At 39.8% G+C, this 21636-nt stretch overlaps 1 protein-coding gene across 2 annotated transcripts in view; it reads left to right on the top strand.

The window, feature by feature from the left end:
• FAM171B (family with sequence similarity 171 member B) overlaps positions 1 to 21636 on the top strand; it is a 38026-nt gene that overhangs the window by 5489 nt on the left and 10901 nt on the right. For both annotated transcript variants that reach the window (XM_021540945.3, XM_021540946.3), the window contains exons 2-5: positions 16251 to 16484; positions 17209 to 17301; positions 17590 to 17745; positions 19520 to 19687. In XM_021540945.3, coding sequence (XP_021396620.2) covers positions 16251 to 16484; positions 17209 to 17301; positions 17590 to 17745; positions 19520 to 19687 — 651 coding nt within the window. The remainder of the gene's footprint in view (positions 1 to 16250; positions 16485 to 17208; positions 17302 to 17589; positions 17746 to 19519; positions 19688 to 21636) is intronic.

Here is a 21636-nt window from a genome sequence, read left to right as displayed (position 1 = left end):
TGAAGAGACATCTCTCCTGAGCTGAAAGCTTGCTTTCACTGAAGCCTGTAATACATTATACACCATCATCCTTTATATTTCAGGAAGCTTGATTTCAAGAAACTTGCTATCATACTACAAATGATAGTAGCTTTCATTGTAGAGAACTGAGAGAGACAATGTCTTTTAGCACTCATGGAATCAAGACCCACGGATACATGGTCAGAAGTGGCAGGAAACAAGGGATTAATGATGGCAGGAAGCTGCCTATTGCAAGGTGGTAGTTTTTGCAGTTCTTATTTGTTTTGCTAAAGTTTGCTTCTTGTCAGTCTGTTGGCAGAAAGTACACCATCAAAGGGCAATTGCTATGTAAAAACATTCATGGAATTACTGTCAGGCTGAGAAAAAGGCAGGTTGTGAATTTGGAATGCAGCTGCTATCTGGGTCACTGGGGATCTGTAGCAGGCTTTCTCTGTGAACTAGCTCAGTAGATGAAGTCTTTGAAGACACAGGCAAAGATCTGAGAGGAAAGTTTATTCAAAATAAACTCAATACTTGGTGTGTCAAACTTAGCAAAGCAGCACAGGTTACTTTGTTGTCTTGGAAGTTGCATATTTTTACATCACTGTATCCATCTGTAATGAATGGGGACTTGAGGCACAATGTGACAGAGCAAGTGCGTCCTTTTCATTACTCCTGATACTGTGTTTCATTCTTAATTTGTAGGTTTTTCATCTGGGGTGCTGTAGGGGCACCCAGGTTCTGTGATCAGCTGTTTCCCTGAACCATCAGAGTCAGTTTACTCCCAAATAACTCTTCTGTGTTCAGTAGGTCTAGTTCCTCCTGCTTAATCCTGGCTTGCCAGCTCCTGCATGCTCCTAAACTGTCACCTTCCACACATGGCTGCAAGAAGTTGTATTCAGCAGGCTGCAAAGCAGCTGTTGAATTTCCTGGCTGGCTTCTCTGGCACTGGCTGTAGCAGAAAACATGAGGTTTGAGAACACTTTTCCTGCTAGCACAGGTTTGAGGGGAGGATGCGAGTGTGTACAGCTTTACAGCCAGCAGCAGGGAAGTATATTTGCTGGGGGTTGGAAAAGTTGAAGAGAATGAATTCATCTTGCAGAACTCCCTAAGCCCTGTGTTTAGTAGGGCAGGTTTCACTCAAGCTGTGCTCAGCTGGAAAAGGCATTCCAGATCCCTGCAGCAGAGCTGGGTTTCTGGGAAAGGCCAGTCTTCCAAACTCTGAGCCTGCAGCATGGAGCACATGCTGGTACAGCCCCACCACCTCTCCCTTTCACATCTACACCAGGTTACAGAGGGTGACCTTTGGGCAGTTTGCTGCCCTGGCATTTGGGGGGATTTAGGTCAGGAAGGGATGACTCTTAGATCTTCCATACAGGAGAGCACACATGGACTGTAGTGTGAGCAGCTTCTTGCTCTAGACCAGTCCTGTGTGAGGAGAACCCTCCAAAGCACCACCTACCTGAACACAGCTTCTCAGCCAGAGTGCAGGGCTCATGTGTGGCACCAGCAGCTCTATCCAGTAAGGAAAATCATGTGCTGTGAGCTTCACAGGCTGCTCTCAGTGGTTTGTAGAGGATGTGGATAGAGTCTCCTCCAGTCTCAGCTGGATCAGCTGCCCTAACTTTCCAAATACCCCTGCGTGCCCTCTGGCTGTAAGCACCTTATGCATTCTTGTAAGTGCCACAGTGACAGGTCTGCAGCTCATGGCACTTGAGTGGCATCACCCTGGAGATGTGTGCCTGAGTCTGATGTAGCTGCTGGAAGCCATCTGTGTGCCCTGCTGGGGTGGACAGGCCTGGCAGTGATGTTCTTGTGTGTCTGTGTGCGTAAGCCTCTTAAGTCTCACCAAAGGCAGGCATGAACTCCTGTTCTTTCCCTGCAACTTCTTGTCCTTCTTTCTCTTCCCTTTTTATGCTTCCTCCTGTGGACTCCAAGAGAGCCTCTGCTGCCTGAAAGAAGTCAGGCTTCAGGGCACAGTTGTCACAGTGTGGAAAGGAGGCAGTTGCAGGAGGTGGGTTGCAAGGTCAGTTCCTCCTGCTGGACTTCCACATGACCCTTTCTCCAGCATTGTGCATTTACTGTTGACACTGCCAGGTACATAAGAAACTGCATTTCTACCAAGGAAAGAGGCAACAGATGGCTTCTTGTTGAGATTACATGAAATAAATTGTGGCTTGTGGAGGTTTAGAGAGCAAAAACCAGTTTTGTCCCTCTACCTTGTGATTTTCCTTGTCCCATTTTGAAACATGTGGTGATTTTGGTGTGGATCTTACCTGAACCACTGGCAGCTGTACAAGTAAAGCTGCATGACAGCTGTAGTGGGGAATGTTGAGGTTTTTTTGGGTGTGTTGAACACAATGCAGTGCTTATAGGTATGAGTGTGAGGCATGCATTGAGCCAATGTGCATTAGGAGGTCATAAAACAGAGCTGCTTCAACCTGTCCCCAGTAGGCTGTGGTTGAAAGCCATTATTGATGTGACCACTGCACCCCAAAAGTGCCCTGAGGTCTGTGGAGTGTTGTGGGACTGATGAGGGCCCCAGTCTGTGCCTCTGAGTGTTGGCTTGGGTGGTTCTACTAAACACAGTGTGGCTGTAGGCAGATCAGGTGGAGAACTGACTCATTATGGTGTAGCTTATTTTGGAGGAAAGAGCTGAATTCAGGTGGGTTTTGTTTGTTTGGGTGGTTTTGTTTGTTTGTTTGTTTTGGTGTGGTCCTTAATAGTTCATCTGCATCTTCTGAAACTTTTTCTCGTATTTCACATACTTTTGTTTTTCTTTATTTCTCATTAATCTTTTGCCTGAACTAATGCTTGAACCTTCCCACTGGTGTGTGCATGTAACTTTCATGGTTTGTGTTGTAGGTTATTACAACCTACAAAGTCTGAGCAACCCTTTCATTACTCAAACTGATTTTACTTTCAGAATCATTGGTATTCTTGTTTTCACTTACTGCAAGAGTTATCACAAGTTATGCCATGCAAGATAAGGTATATATTTTCACCCTATTTCCAAAATGAAGCATGGCATTTGCATCAGATGGTGAGACCCAAATTATCATAGGATGATGTACTCCAGGTAAAATTTTCAGACAGATTTGTTAAATGTATTAAAATTAGTGGCTGAAATAGGTGAAGATGGTACCTGTTGGTTTTATTTTCTGTGATTTGAGAATAACTGAGGATCTGGGTGGGTGTTTAGGCTGGAGGGGCCATCAGGGGCATTCTTAAAGCAGGGTTGGCACTGAACTCACACCTGGGAGCTTTCCTGTCTGGCCATGGAAGGATTTAGGACTGGGGAACCTCTCTGGACAGCCTATTCCCATGGTTGTTTATCCTTAGAGAGAAAAGCAAATCCCTTTCCAGTCAGATCCTTGTCTGCAGTTGGTGACTGTTGCCCTGCCATGCATCTCGACAGAGCTCTTGGCCCTTTATCCCTGGGTGAGGGAAGGCTGTTGTTTAGGGCCCCCAAAACCTTTCCTGTGCAAGGTTAAACAAGGCTCATGTCCCTCATGTGCCTTCCCCTAATGCATGCAAACTGGGACAAAATGGAGTTATTCCTCTGCTACAAATTTGGGGATGTTCCATAAATATGGTGCATGCAGTTGGCTCAATCTGCTGCAATAGATGCTGGTGTGAATCTTGGCAAAACACCAAATCTATTTATTATTAATGACTCTGCATGAGCAAGGCTCCCAAATGAAACTGATGGGAACATTCTCATGGAAGTTGTTTTCTGTGAGGTAGCAAATCTGGTTGATAATTTCTATGTGCTAATCTGAGCTATACTGGAAAGAAAGTCAGTGGCGTCAAGATATTTGAAAATATTGTCCATTTTCTTGGGATGGAGAAGGACATGCTTGCCCTCTCCACCTATTATAGACTCTAACGGGATTTAAAAAGTTTTTTCATGTAATTGTGGAAAATATTCTTCCTCTGTTTTGAGCATTTTATTAAGTGACTGAACAGGAGAAATTAGTAGTTTTATATTGGGTAAATGCAGGATTTTGGTAGACTGTGTGTTTAGAACAATAAAAACTGTTAATAACATGAATTAGGTCTTTTGATAAATATCACAGGAAATTATTTCATTGTTTCTGGGAGCAAAGGAGAAAACTTACTCTCACTGGGCTGGAGTAGAGAGTTTCTTTGGATTACAGACCACTGAGGTTGAGAAAATCCTCTAATTAAATTCAGCCTAAATGAGACCCAGTGAAGCATTTGTGAGACCCTGCATAGTTTGGGTGCAGCACTGGGCAAAAGAACCTGTCATGGCTGTTTGCCTCTTAATTAGTTGTCAGCTTCCTTCTCCCCCTCTTGTGTTTTTGGTTGGGTGTTTCTTCTTAAGCACTGCCAGTAGAGAAAACCTGTCCCTCGACCTGTCTGTCTGCTGGATTCTTCAGTGTTCCATGGGACAGATTGTCTCAGAAATACTTCCGTGGATTTGTTTCCCCCCAGTTCAGCTGGCACAATCTTAGAGGTGCAGAATGAATCCTGAGTGTGTGTGTGTGTGTGAAAATAAATTGTTTACTGCCCCACTCTTAGCCTCGGCGTCAACAAAACCATTCCCATCATCCTAGAAAGGTTTCCATGGTGCTAAGTCGTTTTCCCATTATTCCCTACAGGATTTGGGGCACCTGCTGGGAAGGGAGGACTTGTGTTTGTGCTGGAGACAACACAGCTGGGGCCTTCATCTGGCTCCTGGAGCACTTGATCTGGTGATGAGCTGTAGGCAGGCAGTAATGATTCCGAGCAGCAGTGGCTGAGTCATTATTGCATTCAGCACTGACACCTACCTGCATGGCATCTGTCTGGGTTTGGAAACACAGGTGTCTGCTGAGGAAGGCAGGAGCCTCCCCTGAAATGGAGAAATGTAGACCCCTTCCGTCTGAATTGTTATAAATTTGAAATTAAGTGGGGCTTTCAGGCAAAAATATGGGAGCAGGAATAACAGTTCTTTATTAGGGAAGAAAATAAAAAGATAAACAATGCAGTGAACCAAAACAACACTGACAGAGTCAGAATACAGCCTGACACCCTGTTGGTCAGTGTGTTGGCAGCATTCCAATTGGGAATTGTGCCTGTAGTCCTCCTGGAGTTGGAGCAGTTATCCTGTAAAAAAGGGGTTTAGTCTTCCTGCAGTGGAAGAGGCCCCCGTTCCTCTGGGAAATCCAGTGCAGAAAAAGCAGTGCTACTGTTCCAGAAACTCAAGATTATATCCAGGTAGGAATGTTTGGCTCCTCCCCCTGGGTGGAGCATCTCCTAATGGGATGCTGCAACTTTTATCAGTCATGCAGTGGCATCCAATAGCCCATTAACAGCAGATGTCTCCCCGGGGGAGCATTGGTTTGTGGAACAGATAAGGAAAACTGCCCAGTTAAAAGAGATAACTGCCACACCTCTGACAGATGGCAGCTGAATACATCTTGCCTTGCAATCTGGGACAGCGTCCTTGGCCCAGAGAAGTTGTGTTCTTGTCCCGATTCCATTGTTTTGCTTTAGCCTGTGATCTGATGGGACAGGACTTTCTCTTTTTTTAAACCTTTTTAATCTCTGAGGAATAATACTTATTTAAAATGAGTAGCAATCTGCAATTGTTTTTCTAGTACCTGGTGCTGTGTTCTTTGTTGTTTTGTGACTTTTGATATTTCACTTTATGAAGCTCAACTTTAATTAAAATTTCTATATGAAAGAGGCTGTAGCTTGTTGGGTGGTCTTGCTTGCTGCAATATGGATTTCCTAACTCTTGCAATAAAAAATTCCCATTCCACATGTACAGGGCTACCCTTAGGGAATGTTGTCCTGCAAATTTTAAATTCTATTTTCTCCACATATGCCTTTATACCTTGGCCTTCTTCCAAGGGATTAGAGAATCTTTTCCTGCAGGTGAAAGACAGACATTGCAGCAGCATTACAAATATCTTTCTTGAAGGAGTAGTATGAGATTTTAAGCTTTAGGGGAATAAAAGTCTTCTCAGACAAGGGTAGTGACCAGGTTATTATTAAAAAATATCTCTGAATGCAACAGAAGTTTTCCTTTGCAATTAGTGAGTAACATGCACTGATGTTTGAATTTCTGTTTTGTGGGCTGTATTATTCCACAGAATAATGGATGCATATCTCTCTTAGGGTTTCACAGCATTAAATGTCATGTTTGAACAGGTGCTGCTTTGTTTTCCTGTGATTTTTTTTGTCCTTCTGTCAAATTGAGGGTATGTTTAAAATTGCACTGTTTTTTTCCTGCTAATTCCACTTACAAGCCACCATGAGGAATTCCACAAGACAAATACAATACCTGAGCTATTAGCATTAAAAAAAAAAAAAAGATGATTAATGTTGCAAGGGTGCTGGAATATTCTTTCTGTCCAAATACATTGACTATTAGAGGGTAGGTTTGACAAATCATTCTAAATTCCCTACAAGAAATGGTCACAGTTTGTCAAAATACTGCTGCTGACTGATTTATTTTTGCTGTGTAAATACTGAAGGTTTAATTGTAAGGTTCGTCAGTGGGAAATCCAAATTGTTGGCTTATACTCTAATAGGAACTTGCCCATTTTTCTTGAAGATGTATAATATATTGTGGGGTTTATATTGAAACCCCATATTTACAATAGAGTATCGTGAAGATATTTCTCATTGTATGTTTTCCCCCAATATTCTGTAACAATCTGAATTTTTAATATTTTCATTCCCTCAGCTCTGTTGTAGGGCAAAATTATATTGGCAGTGATTTTAAAAAATGAAAGAGCAGCATTGCAGTTTAATATTAGACAGTGAGTAAACTGAAATGAAAAAAAATAACCTTATAATGGCCTCTGAAATGCCTGGGCAAAGCTGTTTTATCTTGTAGGTTTTGGGAGCTCTTTCTAGTATTTACTTGCTCATTTTAATCTCTTCCACTTGCAACTTTATCTTAATTTGAAAGGTAAAATTTATTCAAGATTTTATTCTTGTAATATTAATAATTTATCTCACTTACATAAAATTACAGGAGATGATATTTAAAATAAATGACTCCTAAATAAGTGAAGCTCTGTAGACTGCAGCATTTCATCTTGTCTGCTGCCTGTCTCCCTTGCCCCAGGAAGGTGAATTTCTGCTTCAGTCTTCCATAGTAACCACAGCTCTGAGAAGCAGGCTGGCTGATTCAACAAAATAGCAGCAAATCAAAATGCAGAGTTGCTATGGTAATTTTAATTCTCATAGGTTTATTGTGTCCTGTGAATTCCCATGTTCTGTCTTGGGTGATGACACAGTCTGAATGTAATTTGTGAAGAAGGCACAAATGGTGAAAAAACATCTTGCAACTCCTTACTAAATGAGTACCTTGAAGCAGTACATGCTGTGCACTTAAAATTATTCCAGTGAATTTTTAAAATTACATAAATGTCAAGTGTTGAAGGAATATAGAGGAAAAAAAAATCCCATCTAACCTTCATGGCTGCTTTCCTGTGTGAATTTCATGGCTCTTGCTTAGGTAGCCCATAAAAATATATCAAGGGGAATTTTCTTTCTATTTTCTATATCTTACCAGGAGCACTTCAAAGTGCTTGGGGGTGTGTTCCCACTGGATAGGAGAGTGAGTGGTTAGCAGCTTTATGGATTAGCCTGCTGGCATTCTGCTGCACTTCTTACAAGCAGGATCCTTCCAGGAAGGTGTTCATTGATTATGCAGCAGTAATCATTAGGGATACTGCCTATGATCATCTGGTTTATTGTATTGATTTTGCAGGATCTTAATTTCATCAAAATTTGGTTCCTGTCAATGTTTGTGGAATGATTATTGTGCTTATGTAGCTTGTTTATGCATCTGGTCTGAGACCTTAACCATTTCTAATGGCAGAACACATCTGGTTGTACAAAATGGTTATTTTTGTTTCTGTATTCAAATAAGTCATAAGATCAGTCCTCTTATATATACAGCAGATCTTCAAATTGTAAAAGCTATATATGCCTATGCAATCTACAGATTTTGAATACTGAGGCCATTCAGATTATAAAGTAATCCAAATCCATTAAAATAATTGCAAGCATTAAAAGTTTCCATTTTTTTTATTGTGGTGGGGTTTTTGTCTTTTTTGTTTTATGTGAACTCAAGGTAGTGCTGCAGTCAGTACCTGTACAAGTGTTGTGGAATGAGATGAATGGGAATTTAATGTCTGTCGGGAAGTACAGGCATAATTATGGGCAATAATTTGGGCATAACTGGGAAAATATCATTTTGATGTGATATTTGCCCAGTTATGCTCAAGTTTGCCAGAGCTGAATATTGGGCATATTTAGTCCTGATTAAATTTCCTCTTGCCTTTCAGTTGCTTTTGAATTTGGAGGAACTGATAGCAAAAGTTGTAGGGAGAACTGGTTTACACTGACCTTATTGGTTTACACTGACCTAATGCCTATAGGCTACTTTGGAAATCCTTTCAGTGCATAAGTACTAATGAGGCATAAATTACTATATTTCAACAAGTATTCAAGGACAAGATTTCTAGTAAGAATGTTTTGTGGTTTTCTTTACCTCCCTCTTCAAAAAAACAAATCTCCTTTTCCTCTTGTTGTTGTCTTAAGATTTGTATTTACGTATGCACACAACTCCATCCAAAATATAAACCCCTGAATATAAAAGAAAAATAATTCTGTTAAAGTGAAAAAAAAAATTCTGCTGAAGTGAAACAAAATTGTTGTCAGTAAATAAATAAAACTAAAACCTTTTTTTGTGAAAACATCAGGAAAATGCACTGTTAATTCTATATATAAAAAGTGAATGCTTTGGCTGGGAAAAATGGACAAGGTATGACTCACATAAACATTCTATTTTGCTAGTGTGTTGGGTTTTTTTATTTACTTTTTTTTCCTATCAAAATCCTTTTAAGAAGGGAAAAAGGCTTTGTTTTTGTCTGTAAAATACATAACACTTGCTCCAGTGTGTTAGCAGGCAGTCAGCTTCTTCATACTGTCTGATACAGTTTTATTATCATATGAAGCTGCATTTGGGGTCTGTTGTGAACTAATTAAATAACTAGTCTTCCACCTACTAATTTACTTAGAACCTTGAAGTTTTCTCTGTATCATGCTAATTTCCCAGAGGCAAATCCCTGCCAGTTTTTCAGTCTGCTAGATTAGAAGTGTCCTTTTAAAGTGCTCATCCTGATGGGTTTGATTCAATGCATTTAATTTCACATAATAAATTCACCTCTCTTTTTAGTGTGAGGCTTTCAGAAAACCTCATCTTCAGAAGAGTTTTTTCATAATCGGTGATCTCACTGGCTAAAATATTACAGGGACTCCTCATCACAGAGATGACTCCAGGGTGCATGGAATTGTGGAGGAAGGAGACTGAGCAGAGCTCTGCAAAGGGAAGAAGACACAATAAAGGCAAGGGGAAATAGAAAGTGGGAAAGAGTTTCCAGAGCACAGTGAATGAGCAGAAAGCAGGTGTATTTTTGTTTGAGATGACAGCAGACTGTGGGGTTTACATCTCTTCCTGCATTGTTTTGTTCAGCTCTTAAGAGCAAAAGCATCCACTTGTTTCAAGAGAGGCAGCCCCTCCTTGATGTGGCAGTGCAGAGTCAGAATAGTTTGTGAAAGATGTTCTTATGCTCTATTTTTAATTTTCCCAAAAAGGTGGGAAGAAGGGCCACCTGAATACTGTAGTGTGTGCTGAAATGATTAATGTATTGACATGAATGAGCTCCTAGTAAATATTTCCATTAACCCATGTACAGATGCCTGATAATTCTGGCACTGTGGGCTACACCTGTCTATCACAGCTATGCTGTGATATTCTCATCAGAGAAATAAAGTGAAATAAGGAAGTGTTTCTCTGTATCTGAAATGAAGCATTATTTGAAGCAAATATAAAAGAATTTGTTTGAAAAACTCTGAGTTAGAATGTAATTGGGTTTTTTTTCAGCAAAAGATCACTTGAATAGCCTGATGTGTGACCATTAAAATTTCTAATCTGTTACACTTTTTCTTGACTGTGAAGCAGGAGCCTGGTGGAAGCAGCTAGATCTGACTAGATTGGGTTAAACTGCCTCCTACAATAAAAATGACTGTAACAGCCTTTCTCTGTGTAAAAGGGACTGCCTGTTCCCCCCAGGATCTACCTTTTGCTCCCTCGTAATTGAGATTTTGTAGATGCCTTCTGTGGAAATTGGTTGACCAGAAATAGGGCAGTGGGAATACTGTGGTGTCCTACTTTCCTAGACCCTGTTTTGCTGCTTTGTCCTTGGAAATTGGTAATGTGTTCTGTGTCAGTGCAAAGATGTTTGGCAAAGCTTTTGTTAAATATACATCCTAAAGTTTGATTCTGCATTAAAATATTTTAAGGGAGTGCAGAGCTACAGAATTGTTCTGTATAGATAATATGGATTGGCTGTTTATATGCAAATGCAGCCAATGCTGATCACCTCTGTGCTTCAGTTTGTTTAAAAATATCTTTTATGGTATCTGTATTGTCTAAAAGCACTAAAACATCAATATCTTTTCTCCAAAGGGCATTTCAAGGTGCAGCCTCATCTTGCTTTAAAATTAGAGCCATAATGCTGCCACTTTGCTTAAAGATCAACCTAAATAAGGCAATTTTTAGCAATTGCTGCAGTCTATGTCTGTCCTTATGTTCTTCACCCATCACTTTGGGGTTAGTGTTGAGTTCCTGGCTGGAAAGTTTTAACTCCCAGAGTGATTCTGGAGAGGGTTGTGCAAACTTGACCTCCTGCTAAGTGCAAGAGTGAGACTGTCAGTAGTTGTCAACTTCCAAGTATTTTCTTTTTGCAGCCAGGTGCAATGATTGTATCTGTTGTGCTAAGCGTGTGTTGTTCTTATCTAAGGTTCTCTTTTGATGATTTTTACAGCTGATTAGGTATTTGCTGAATTATCTCAGACCTTTTGTGAACAATATGAGCTTCTTTGCTTCTCAATTCAGTTATAAGTTGTTGAAAATGAAATATGTAGATTGTACTTACAACTAATTAATGAAGACAAAGTGAAAATTGCACAGACCAAAACACTTGCAGTGTATTTTTTATTTTAGCAGTGTTCCTGTTTCATTTTAGGGAGGAAAAATAATGTCCTGCTATTCATTTTCTGCTTCTGTTTTAAATCAGAGGAGTAGCACATAAAACATCCTTATAAAGAATCACGTAATTAGTTTCTAAATGAGATATTCTGATACCAGTTCGGAATAGATAGAATGATTTGTGCAGAGTTTAAAAAGATTATTATACATGTATATTCCCATTTGTACTAGGGTCTATAAATTACTGCATGGAGTATGACAGGATAAAAGAACACTGATAGCTAACAAATGAAGCCTGCATTTGGCTGTAGTGGTCATTAATTAGATTTGCAGGTTATTTGATAGCTATGAGAAGCCTAATTGAAAACCAGCCAGAGAGCTCACCCCAGAGCCTGACAATAACTCTCCCAATAAAACAGTTCTGGGAGTTTAGGGGTCACCTATTCTGTCAGTTTAATGCACTGTGCAAGGCAGCAAGCTCAGTCCTGTGTCAGTGCTTTGTACCTGCCTCCAGAGCAAAGGTACCCACAGATGGATGGTGCCTGTGGGGAGGGGGCTTGCCCTGCACTGGATCCCCCCCAGCCCTCAGGTGCTGCCACAGCTGCCCCTCAAGCACCTGCATTTTCAATGAACTGAAGGAGGCTTCTGCTTTGTCCATTGTGCTTTTCTAGTTTCTCACTGCTGTTACTGTGGTTTTAAGGAAATATTAAGAAGTAGCAATTGGGAGGATGGCTTTGGTATGACCTTTTTTTACTGAAGCCAGATGTGTGCTGGCTGTCTAGATTGTGTGTTTCATTGATTTCCACCCCCCCATGGCAATACCATTGCAATATTGGATGTGCAGTAAACCCCTTATTCTTATTACACATTTTTCCTTTGCAGATCAGTGCACCTTTCATATCCCTAATTGTGCTAAGCCAAGAAATATGGTGTTCTATGAATGTAAAAAATGGGAACAGGGGTTGTTCAGTCAGTTGAGACCAAGGAAATGGCACAGCCTGGGTTTTCTCTGCCTGGTTAGCAGGGAACTCAGATCAGTGTGTGCCTTTTCTGCCAGGGTTTAAACACTTCTGGGCAAGGGTGAGAGGAGTCCCCTCTGAAGGAAGGAATTAAGGAATAATTTGATTGTATTTACTGTTCATCCCATAAGATTTTTGCTTAACTGAGTAGTTCTCTATGTATTTAAGAAGAGTAACTGCCTCCTTCCAGGTGCAGAACCACTTTGGCTACAGGAACTTGGTGATTAATAGGAAAAGGGTTTAGGGCTGGCAGAATGTGTAGGAATTCTTCCTGGGCAGTGCCCTGTGTGTGTGTTTTCACCACCATATCTCAGTTAATCATATGTGTAGTTTGGAACATATTTGTGCCTGTGAGGGCTCTGGCCTTGACCATGTTAATTAAATCTCACATAAATGGGAACCAGATGACATGCTTGTCTGCAGAATGAAGAGCAAATTACATGGACCATAACTGAGACTTTTTGCACTTTTACATTTGTTCCCAGCTTGCAATTCCAAACAGTTCTTTGGCTTAATTCTGTGATACAATTTCTGAGTTAGGACAGTGATATGAAGCCAAATTCCAGGTATTAGATATTTCTTCTCAAAGAAATGAGGTGTAAATCCAGTAAAATCAGTTTTACCGACCTGGACTGAGGTAGCTAAATGTGGTAGAAGGCCTTTTTTTTTGCTTTGTCTGAATAACTGCTTCGTTTGTATGAAGGTTTATCAGAGCATTTTAATGCTGTAGAAGCTGGCGTTTCCAGTGGACCTGCCAAGAGAGGAATCCCGTCCTCTGAGGCAGCACAAATCAAATTAGCGAGGACTGAGTTCTTTCTTCTAATTGTAGGAGTTCTGTCAAATCTGTTTAATACTGAGATACAGCTGACCCACTTGTGTTTGGCACGTGTCAGTGAGCAGAAAAAAGCACAAGGTTCATCCATTGTGTAAGTTTTCAGCTTTGGTTTTGGTAAAAAGCTAACCAAGTATTCATTATTTTTATCTGAATTGTTTTTTTCAGTGCATTTTATTGTGATTTAAGTATCCTACCGCAGTTTCCATCATAGTTGAGGCTTAAAATTTTCCCTAAAGGCTTGTAAATTAAGGTATTTATAAAAAGAAAGAGAAAGACAGTATTTCCTTTGCAAATTAGGTGTCTTGGATGTTACTGTGACATTGTTAATAACTGAATACCATTAAATTAGTGATAAATTTGCTCATTAAATGGATGTGAGGAGGGAGCTGGTCAGGGAATGTCAAGGTTGGAAATGTAGGACCAGAGCTGCATACCAAGTCTGAGCTCTGGGCCCTGGGCATGTCCTGCTTTTAACTGGCCTGCAACAACTGCTCTGCAAAACTGTGGTGAACGTGGGAAATTGTTACTGTTGGATTCTGGCTTTTCTTCACATGGATTTTTAACTTATCATTTCACAAGCATTTGGGTGGAGGCATAATGAGGTGTCCTCATGTCTCCTGTACTGTTACTCTTGAGGAGTGCAAAGAATAATTATTTTAAAAAGTCTCTCCAAAATCAGTTGTGTGGGAGTTTAAAGTGACTTGTTGGCAGAGTAGATTTTAGCAAATCCAAGTGCAGGCAGGACACAACTCCCTCTTGTCAGGGAGATTCTTGTGTTAGCACAAAAAATAAGGCCAAAGGCACCGAGAGCAGGGGTTGGTCTGGATGTTCAGGGCCATGAAGTGAGCACTCCTCTCTGGATGTGACAGTCACATAGCTGGGGACTCTTCCAGAGCTGCCACTGGAGAGCTTTATCTCAGCAACCCCTGGGATTTCAGAGCCCATTTCCAGCCTGGCATCTGCTCAACGCCCCTCCAGGCAGAGCATCACTTTGGGGAAATGCTGTGGCAATTTCTGTACCCATGGGAGAAGGAAGTAATCAACATTCAGCATGGCTAAAACCCGCCCATGATATTCTTCAGCTCACCATCAGAGAGTGAAAGCAGCACAGCTTTACAGTATTTTTGTGGGTTTTTGGGGTTTTTTTGAACCCCAAGGTTCTAAGAAAGTGGGGTTTAATCTGGCTGTAACTGGAGGAGATGAGAGGAAGAAAGAGTTTTGCACAGAACAACCTCTGAATTTACCAACAGCTGCAGGAGGGCTGTGGCATTTGCCCTCACTCCTGTGTTTTCTTGTTAGGCTTTTTGTCAGCAGGAAATGGGAAATACTCAATAAAAGTAAGAAATGATTGAAAGAATGTGTCTTTCTGAGTATATTTTAGGTTTACATTTTTTGTGACTGATTTCAGCTGTTAAAACTAGGCTCTTTTTCTCCTAACTTGACTCCAGATGTTAAAATACCAGTTTATAACAGGCATTTCTGGTGTTCCTTCTTACTGGCATGGGCTTGAATTTTGTACCACTCTATTTCTTACTTTTAAATACCATTTCATGGTAGACTCCTGACTTCCAAATGATTACTGGATAATAATATTGTACACAGCCTGTTTCCTATCCTCTGTAGCCTTTTAACTAGTCATTGGCCAGGGGCAAATGACCTGTTTTTCAAGTTTTGGCAGCCACTGGAATGATGCTGGTATCTGTGTAACTGGATCAATGCCTGGAGGAACTGTTTGGAGCCTGTAATTTGCTGACATGACATAATTTTTTTCCCCATTATCACATGATTTAAAACCCCTCTAGCACAGTAATTTAAAGCAATTTTATTATTGAAATATCTTATATAAGGAAAAGAAAAAAAAAAAAAGATTGCATTGTTCCAGGATTATTGTGCATTTTTTATTAATTTTGTCGAATACATTTGTGTGCCATTGGGTTTTTTTGTTGTTTTAATTTATTTTTCTGAAAATATGTATCAATTTTTTCAAGATGTAGATTTTTTAATAACATTGCAGAGACTCAATCTGGCACAGCTGGTAAATTTTTGCTGTGTATGTGGTAAACATAAATGAGGTCAGTTTTTGTTATGTGCAGGTCACTTTTTTGCATGAATGTACAATGTGCTCCATGCATACAATAGATCTAAATAAATACTTCAGAGAGGCCCAACTTGGAGGGCATCTCCACCACATACTGGATTTTTTTGATGGATTGCACTGGGCTCCTCAAGACCTATTTATTTAAATCAAGGTCAGTGCCAGTAATCTCTTGGTGCAATGTCAATCTCAATTACAGTGGGGATAACATGGTGAAATTGAAGCATGATTTTGGGTAGATACATTTCAAATAACTTAACTTGACATTTGACCTAAATAGAAATACATATTCATGATGAATGGATTTGAAAGTTTTGGGATAGAAAGCAGTGCAGTGATACTGAATAGTAGTAAATCTGTAACCAAAATAGTGGAAAATTTGTTATTCAAAGTATTTTTAAAAGTGATCCGTAGATATTTTAATTTCTAACAACAAATGAACTGTATTCTGGAAATAATGTGGAATTCTGTTCCTTTTCACATATTGTGAAAAGGCTCCCTAATAGTTTATTTGCCATCAGGGTGAGAGAGAAGTGGTGATTCAGAGCACCTTGAGACTGTTGTTCAAGTGGATTGATTATTTTCAACGTACTTTTTAGCCACTGTAATTATGATCTCTGTGAGACACTGGGTATGGCACAAGCTATCAGATCCTCTAATTAGAGTAGAGAAATATTGTTTAGAAGTTGCAATGTAGGAAGGTGAAAAGTAGCCCAGTGCAAGTCTGGGGGGAGATGGTAGCTTGAAATAGTGTCTGGATGCATTTATAATATTGTTACACATGTAAATACAAGTGTGTTGTCCCACAGTCTGTAAACATCAGGCTCTCTGCTTTTATAATCTCAAGGTGCATCTTGAAATGTGTGTCCCAAGCCAAGGGTTGGATAAGAAGACCATCTGTGTTATCAGTGTGATACTGCAGAGCACAGTCAATCTCACCTTGTCACAGATGCATTCTTCAAGCTTAAACAAAAAGGGGAAGATTGCTTTGTAATTTGGTTTCAAATTTTTTTTCTTTTTTTTTTTTCTGGTTAGCTATTATATTTGCTGAGTTTGATAAACACTTTTTGACACCTTTGTGCCCTATCTTAAGGATTTTTGTTTCCCCCTTCTCTGGGGTATATAATTGCATGGTTACCCTTGCCTTTGGCCAGAGGTAGGGATCCACTGTGCACTACATGAATAGCAAAGACCTAGGCTCCAGGACTTCTTTACAAAACCATGGTCCTTAGTTGTGATGCATCATCATGACCTCCTGTTTTTCTTTTTTGTCAACAGGATCCGTTTTCACCCTGAAAGTTCAAGTAAATGACATCATCAGCCACCAGTACCTGCCACAAGCAGTGGTAGAGGTGTTTGTTAACTACACCCTGACAAATTCCACTCTTACTGGGAACAATGGAGCAGTGTTGGTAAAAGTCCCCTACAAATTAGGATTAAGTTTAACTATTGTCTCATACAAGGATGGCTACCTGCTGACACCTTTGCCTTGGAAGACTGCGAGGATGCCAAGTGCGTAAGCGTCTTACAGTCCTATTATTAAACTGTATCTGGCAGTAATTAAATTTCTCTCCTAAGCTGTCTGGGTAGTTGCTGTCAGCTGAACACAACTCAGAAAAGTCAGTCAAGGGAGCTGGTGCCTGTCAATGCAGATCTAAGGGTGGATGGTCTGTTAAACTTGTCAAAATTCTGATTACTCTAAAGCAGAAAATAGCCCTTTTAAAATCTAAGTGGGTTATGTTGTGACACACAGTGAATTCTTAGATTTTTTTTTTTTTTTTTTTGCCTAGAGTTAGCAAAGAGCTGTTAATGGGTCCTGACAAAAATCCTGTTGACCTGAGTAATTCTTGGAATGCCAATGCTTTTTGTCCTCTAAGCAGATATAACCTGTTACAGCTCTGTTTCAGCAGTGTTTCCTCATAGGTTTTCCTGTTTAACTACTGCATGATCTTAAAAATGCACATGATTTTTTTAAAAAAAGAGACTTTTAAGTCACTTTTTAGTGACTTTCTAGTCACTTGTTTATCCATGGAAGGTATAAAACAGTAGCAAATATTCAGAGGTCTTTCTGCCTAAACACTAAAATAGCTGCTCTGGATAACAGGAGTAATTTATTTAGTCTTTGTATGCTCTCTGGTATATTAACTGCTCTGTTCAATAGATCTTTAGATTTGGAGACCCGGGAGGAGTTTTTTTGGTTGCACAGTGTAATAACAGATATTATCATTTTCCACAGTATATTCATCTGTGACGCTCTCATTATTCCCACAAAGTCAAGCTAATATATGGCTGTTTGAAGATACTGTCTTAATTACTGGAAAACTGTCTGGTAAGTTCTGTGCATGCAGACTGTAACTAAACACTCTGTGATAGTTATCTGCACCCACATGGAAAAAAAATTAAGCATCATTTTATATAATACCTATCTACTTAAAACCAGATTTTCTGTTAATTATGTAGCTGTACGAGAGGCTGTGACAAGTGCTAGACTGGAAATGCAAAAATCATGGAGAAAATGGGTGGAAACACGTTGTTATGCTAAGTGGATTCTGAAGGGTAATAAAAACATCATTTGTCTGTTTTACTGTGGCTAAGAAAAAATATTACTCTTTTACAGATGCCAAATCTCAACCGAGTGTTCAGTTTCCAAAATCTTTAATGAAGCTTCCAACAAATCATTTTGCAAATTTTACAGCCTATCTGACAGTGCCAGAGCAATTTTTGAAAGTGGACAGCTTTCTCTATACAACAGGAATTATTCTAAATAAATCAGGTATGTGAATATGATGCTTAGGATTTCTTATAAAGATTATGATATTACAATGCATATGAGTGCACAGCGTTTCAGAAAAACATATGCTTAATTTAAGAGGCCCTGAACCTGCTTCATTATATTAGATCAGAAAGTTTTGTTCCACAGGAATGAGCTATAAACACATCAGGTGAGTAATCAGTGTTACCTATTTTGGTCTGTGCATTATGATAACATATCTTCCTTCACTGAAATACAACTTCAGAATCTGCTTTTTACATTTATATGTATGTATATGTACTTATGCTCAGGATTTCATGAGACTGTGGAACTGGCTTAGCAAACACTTTAAAAATGCAATTATAGCCAGGCTGTACAGTAGGTGAAGCTAAATAAATCAGTCAAACAGCAGCAATTAACTTTAGCTGTGGAGTTCTTGCACTTCCACTGGAGTGAATGGTTCTAGGGGTTACACCCAGCACAAAGATTGCATGGGAGCTCCTGCTTGGCTCACAATCAGTCAGGCTGGGCAAGTTTGGGACCAAAGGGTCCCTGTGTGTACAGAACAGCTGTAATAATGTTTTCTCTGCATCTGTTTCACTGGAGAAGCACTAAGTGGTTTCATGAGTCGTAACTGTGCTCTTATGCCACTGGATTTTGTGAGTATTTGTCATTCTATCCAATAGTTTTTTAATCTGCATAAGTACAGTGATCTCTGTAGGTTGTACTGTGTGCAGCTCCATCTTTCTTTTGTTCTTTTCTTTCTATTCTCAGGGGATCTGAAGCCATGGGGCTTTTAAATTCATCATGGTGCAGGAATAGGGCACTACATGGCTTATTTAAAGTCATCATACTCTATTCTTTAATTTTCATTCCATTAAAGGCAGCATATATACTGATATTTTGACAAAGATATTTTAAAATCTTTCTTATCTGTATTTCACCTCTTTAAATGGAAGGCAGAAGGAAAGAAGCATAGGAGAATAAGCAGTGTTTATCCTCTTTGAGTGTTCCCTTCAATCTGTCTGGCATGTGTTTTAAATTATTCATATACCCCTAAAGGAATAGGCTTCCTCTTAGGGCAGGTGGAAGCTAATTGATATCTGATATGCCAGGAGTTCTCTCACAACCAGCTTCTAACAGCCTGCATAGATTTAACATTTTTCTGCTACTTAGTAATTCTGTTTCAGCTTCTCTCACCATCCTGTCACACTGGGCATTCTGGAGCATTTGCAAACTAGTGAGAGGAAAACAAAGGAAAGAAACTTTCAGGCTGCTTTGTAAATGCAACATTTCCTCTGAGTGCTTTGACATGCCTCATGATTAACTATTCAGTTAATTCTGGCTGCCAAATTAGGAAATTAATCCTTACAGGAGAGGTTCAATATGCTTTCAGTTTCATTCAATGTTATGTATATTGTGATTATACCAAAATTCTTGTATGATCTGTATTTCACAGCAGTTAGGGGTTTTGTAATCTGATTATCTGAGGGAAAAAAATCCTTCCTCCCTGACCCCAAAACAAGTTTTGCCTCGTGGTTATTTCTATGGTCAGCATAGAACCCAGATGTTGCAAATGTGTTTCTCTTATAGCATTGGTATAGAAATGACTCTGTTTTGGCTTAATCATAAGTTGTTAAAAGTTCAGAAGAAAAGTAATGTCAATTTTTATTTGGTAGCAGCTGACTGTGTAGCTGGATGTGGATGAGAACCTGCCTTTAGTAGCTTAATTCTTTGTTTATTTCTTTTAAAATAAACTGTGAAAGGAGAATTATGAGATGTTTCTTGCCTTCAGGTTTCAAAAGCATGGAATTAACTCCTCTCGCTGCCATATGTGTAAATGTTCTTTTGGCTGGGAAAGAACTGAACATAAAGGGTCCCATTCAGGTTACACTTCCTCTTCCCACAACTACTGTAAAATCAGGAGATGCTGTACCTGCCTGGACATTTGATATGAAAATTGGTAAGTGGGTTATTTGTTATTTGCTTTCTAGCACATGCCTGTAGGTTTGGGCACATGGCACTGTGGGTCATGGAAGATTGATGGCATTATTCTGTGAGGTGATGGTCAATAGGTGGTCATTTGTTTTAATGGACTAGCTTGAATTGTTCAAAGGTATTTCCCTGCTTTCATTAGTTCAAAAAGCTTCAGTAAAATTCATTAGCACTCCTCTTGCCTGCATTTAGTGTACTGGATTTTTATTTTCATGGGAGGCTGAGTGTTCACAGAACATATATTTTAAACTTCAAGCCTAGTAATTTTGTGAATTCCTTCTTACAAGAAAGCAAACCAGGATGCTTTGTTTAGCTCTAAAGATCTTCTGACACTAGAACTGGAATAGATACTGCTTCAGTTAACAAAAACAATTCAGAAAGTGAAATGAAGGCGAAATAAGAGTTATCCAAGGGAACAACATAGTTCTTCCAGTGTGCAAAGAGGAGGCTGGGGATTAGTCATTCTAAACCTTTTGTCATCCCTTCACATCTAATTTTAGTCAGGAGGGAGTAATGAGCAATGTCCATGTAACCCATTTAGATGACCTGTATTAAGTGTGGGTGCATCAGTGTCCTGATTGTCCTGCATTGCACCTCACAGTCGCCACCACACTTGAAATATGAGTATATATTGAATATATAGGCTTGCAAGTGAATGAGGTCACATCTTGCTCCTTATGAAGGCAAAAAGCTTTTTTTCAGTATTTGGAAGTACAGGAGAGGGACACCAGCTCTAACAAAGTGTTGTTTGCACTTTCAAGGAAGAAACTGATCACCTTAATGGGAAAAACTTAAAGAATGTGGATTTGAATTAAGGATGTGTTAATAAAATTTGTCTAGGCTGTTGTGTGGTGAAAAAGTAAACTGGATAAGCTTTGGCATAGAAGATTAAGTCTGTCTTTACGACTAGAAGACTGTAGAAGACTGGTGGAAAGAGATGGCATTTTAGAGGGTTTTAGTCTGAGGTGGTAAAATATTATCTAGGGTTTAAATTTCTTATTGCCACAGCCACTTTTGCTAGCTCCTGTGCTCATGCTGCTTTTATACCTCCCTAAACAAAGCTAAATCAATGCTGTTGTTAAACAAGGAGTTGACAGAACTGGAGCAGCACAGGATCAGATTAGAATACAAACCAGTGTAGGGTGTTTATGTGGATGTTGAGGGTCCTACTAGGCATCCCTACATAGGCATGTTGGCTTTGGGAGTAAAACAGGAGCCAGGAATATGGCCTGCTGATCCAAACCCCAGTAAAATCAGCTGTTTCTTCCTCTCCAATGGGATGTACTTTACAGAGATTCCATAAAGGCAAGCTGTTTGTCATGGATGCTCTCTGAGGTGTACTGTTCACTGCTGCATGCTGAGGAGAGGGACAGAAGGATGGGGAAAAAAAGACAGCAACTTTTTTGGGGCATAAATTAACCTGTACTTTTTCATCCCATTTCTTCCTTTCTTAACAATAAGAATTTGCAACTGTATTTGCTTTCCGGATGTTTATTCTGAAGTATTTTCCTTTTATTTTTTACCTGTGATCTGACACACGCAAAATGACTTTTTCCCAAGGTAACTGAGTAATAGCAAGGCGTGTTTTATTCAAGGTTCTGGTGATTGAGGGCAGCTGAACATCTCAGCTCTGCAGCAGGCATTGCAGAGCATCCATAAGGAGCAACAGGCCCCCATCTGAGCTGAATGCAGAGCTCCTGCTGCACTCAGTAATGAGGCTCTGGCCTCCAAGATGCTGCATGTGGGATGTCCCCAGCATGGCACTGACACAGTTTTTAACTCTCAAGTCCTTGGGAAATGTGTTATGATGGTAATCAGAGCTCCCATGTCAGCACTGATAGTGGCAAGGGAAGAGGTTTGTGTGTGCTGTGCTGTGGGTGACCCATATGTAGCAGGAAAAAGATTTCTGCTTTCACA

Source organism: Lonchura striata, chromosome 8, assembly GCF_046129695.1.
Source record: "Lonchura striata isolate bLonStr1 chromosome 8, bLonStr1.mat, whole genome shotgun sequence".
NCBI classification, from domain to species: domain Eukaryota; kingdom Metazoa; phylum Chordata; class Aves; order Passeriformes; family Estrildidae; genus Lonchura; species Lonchura striata.
The sequence above is the reverse complement of the archived record's forward strand: the minus strand, read 5'-3'. Positions and strand labels throughout refer to the sequence as shown.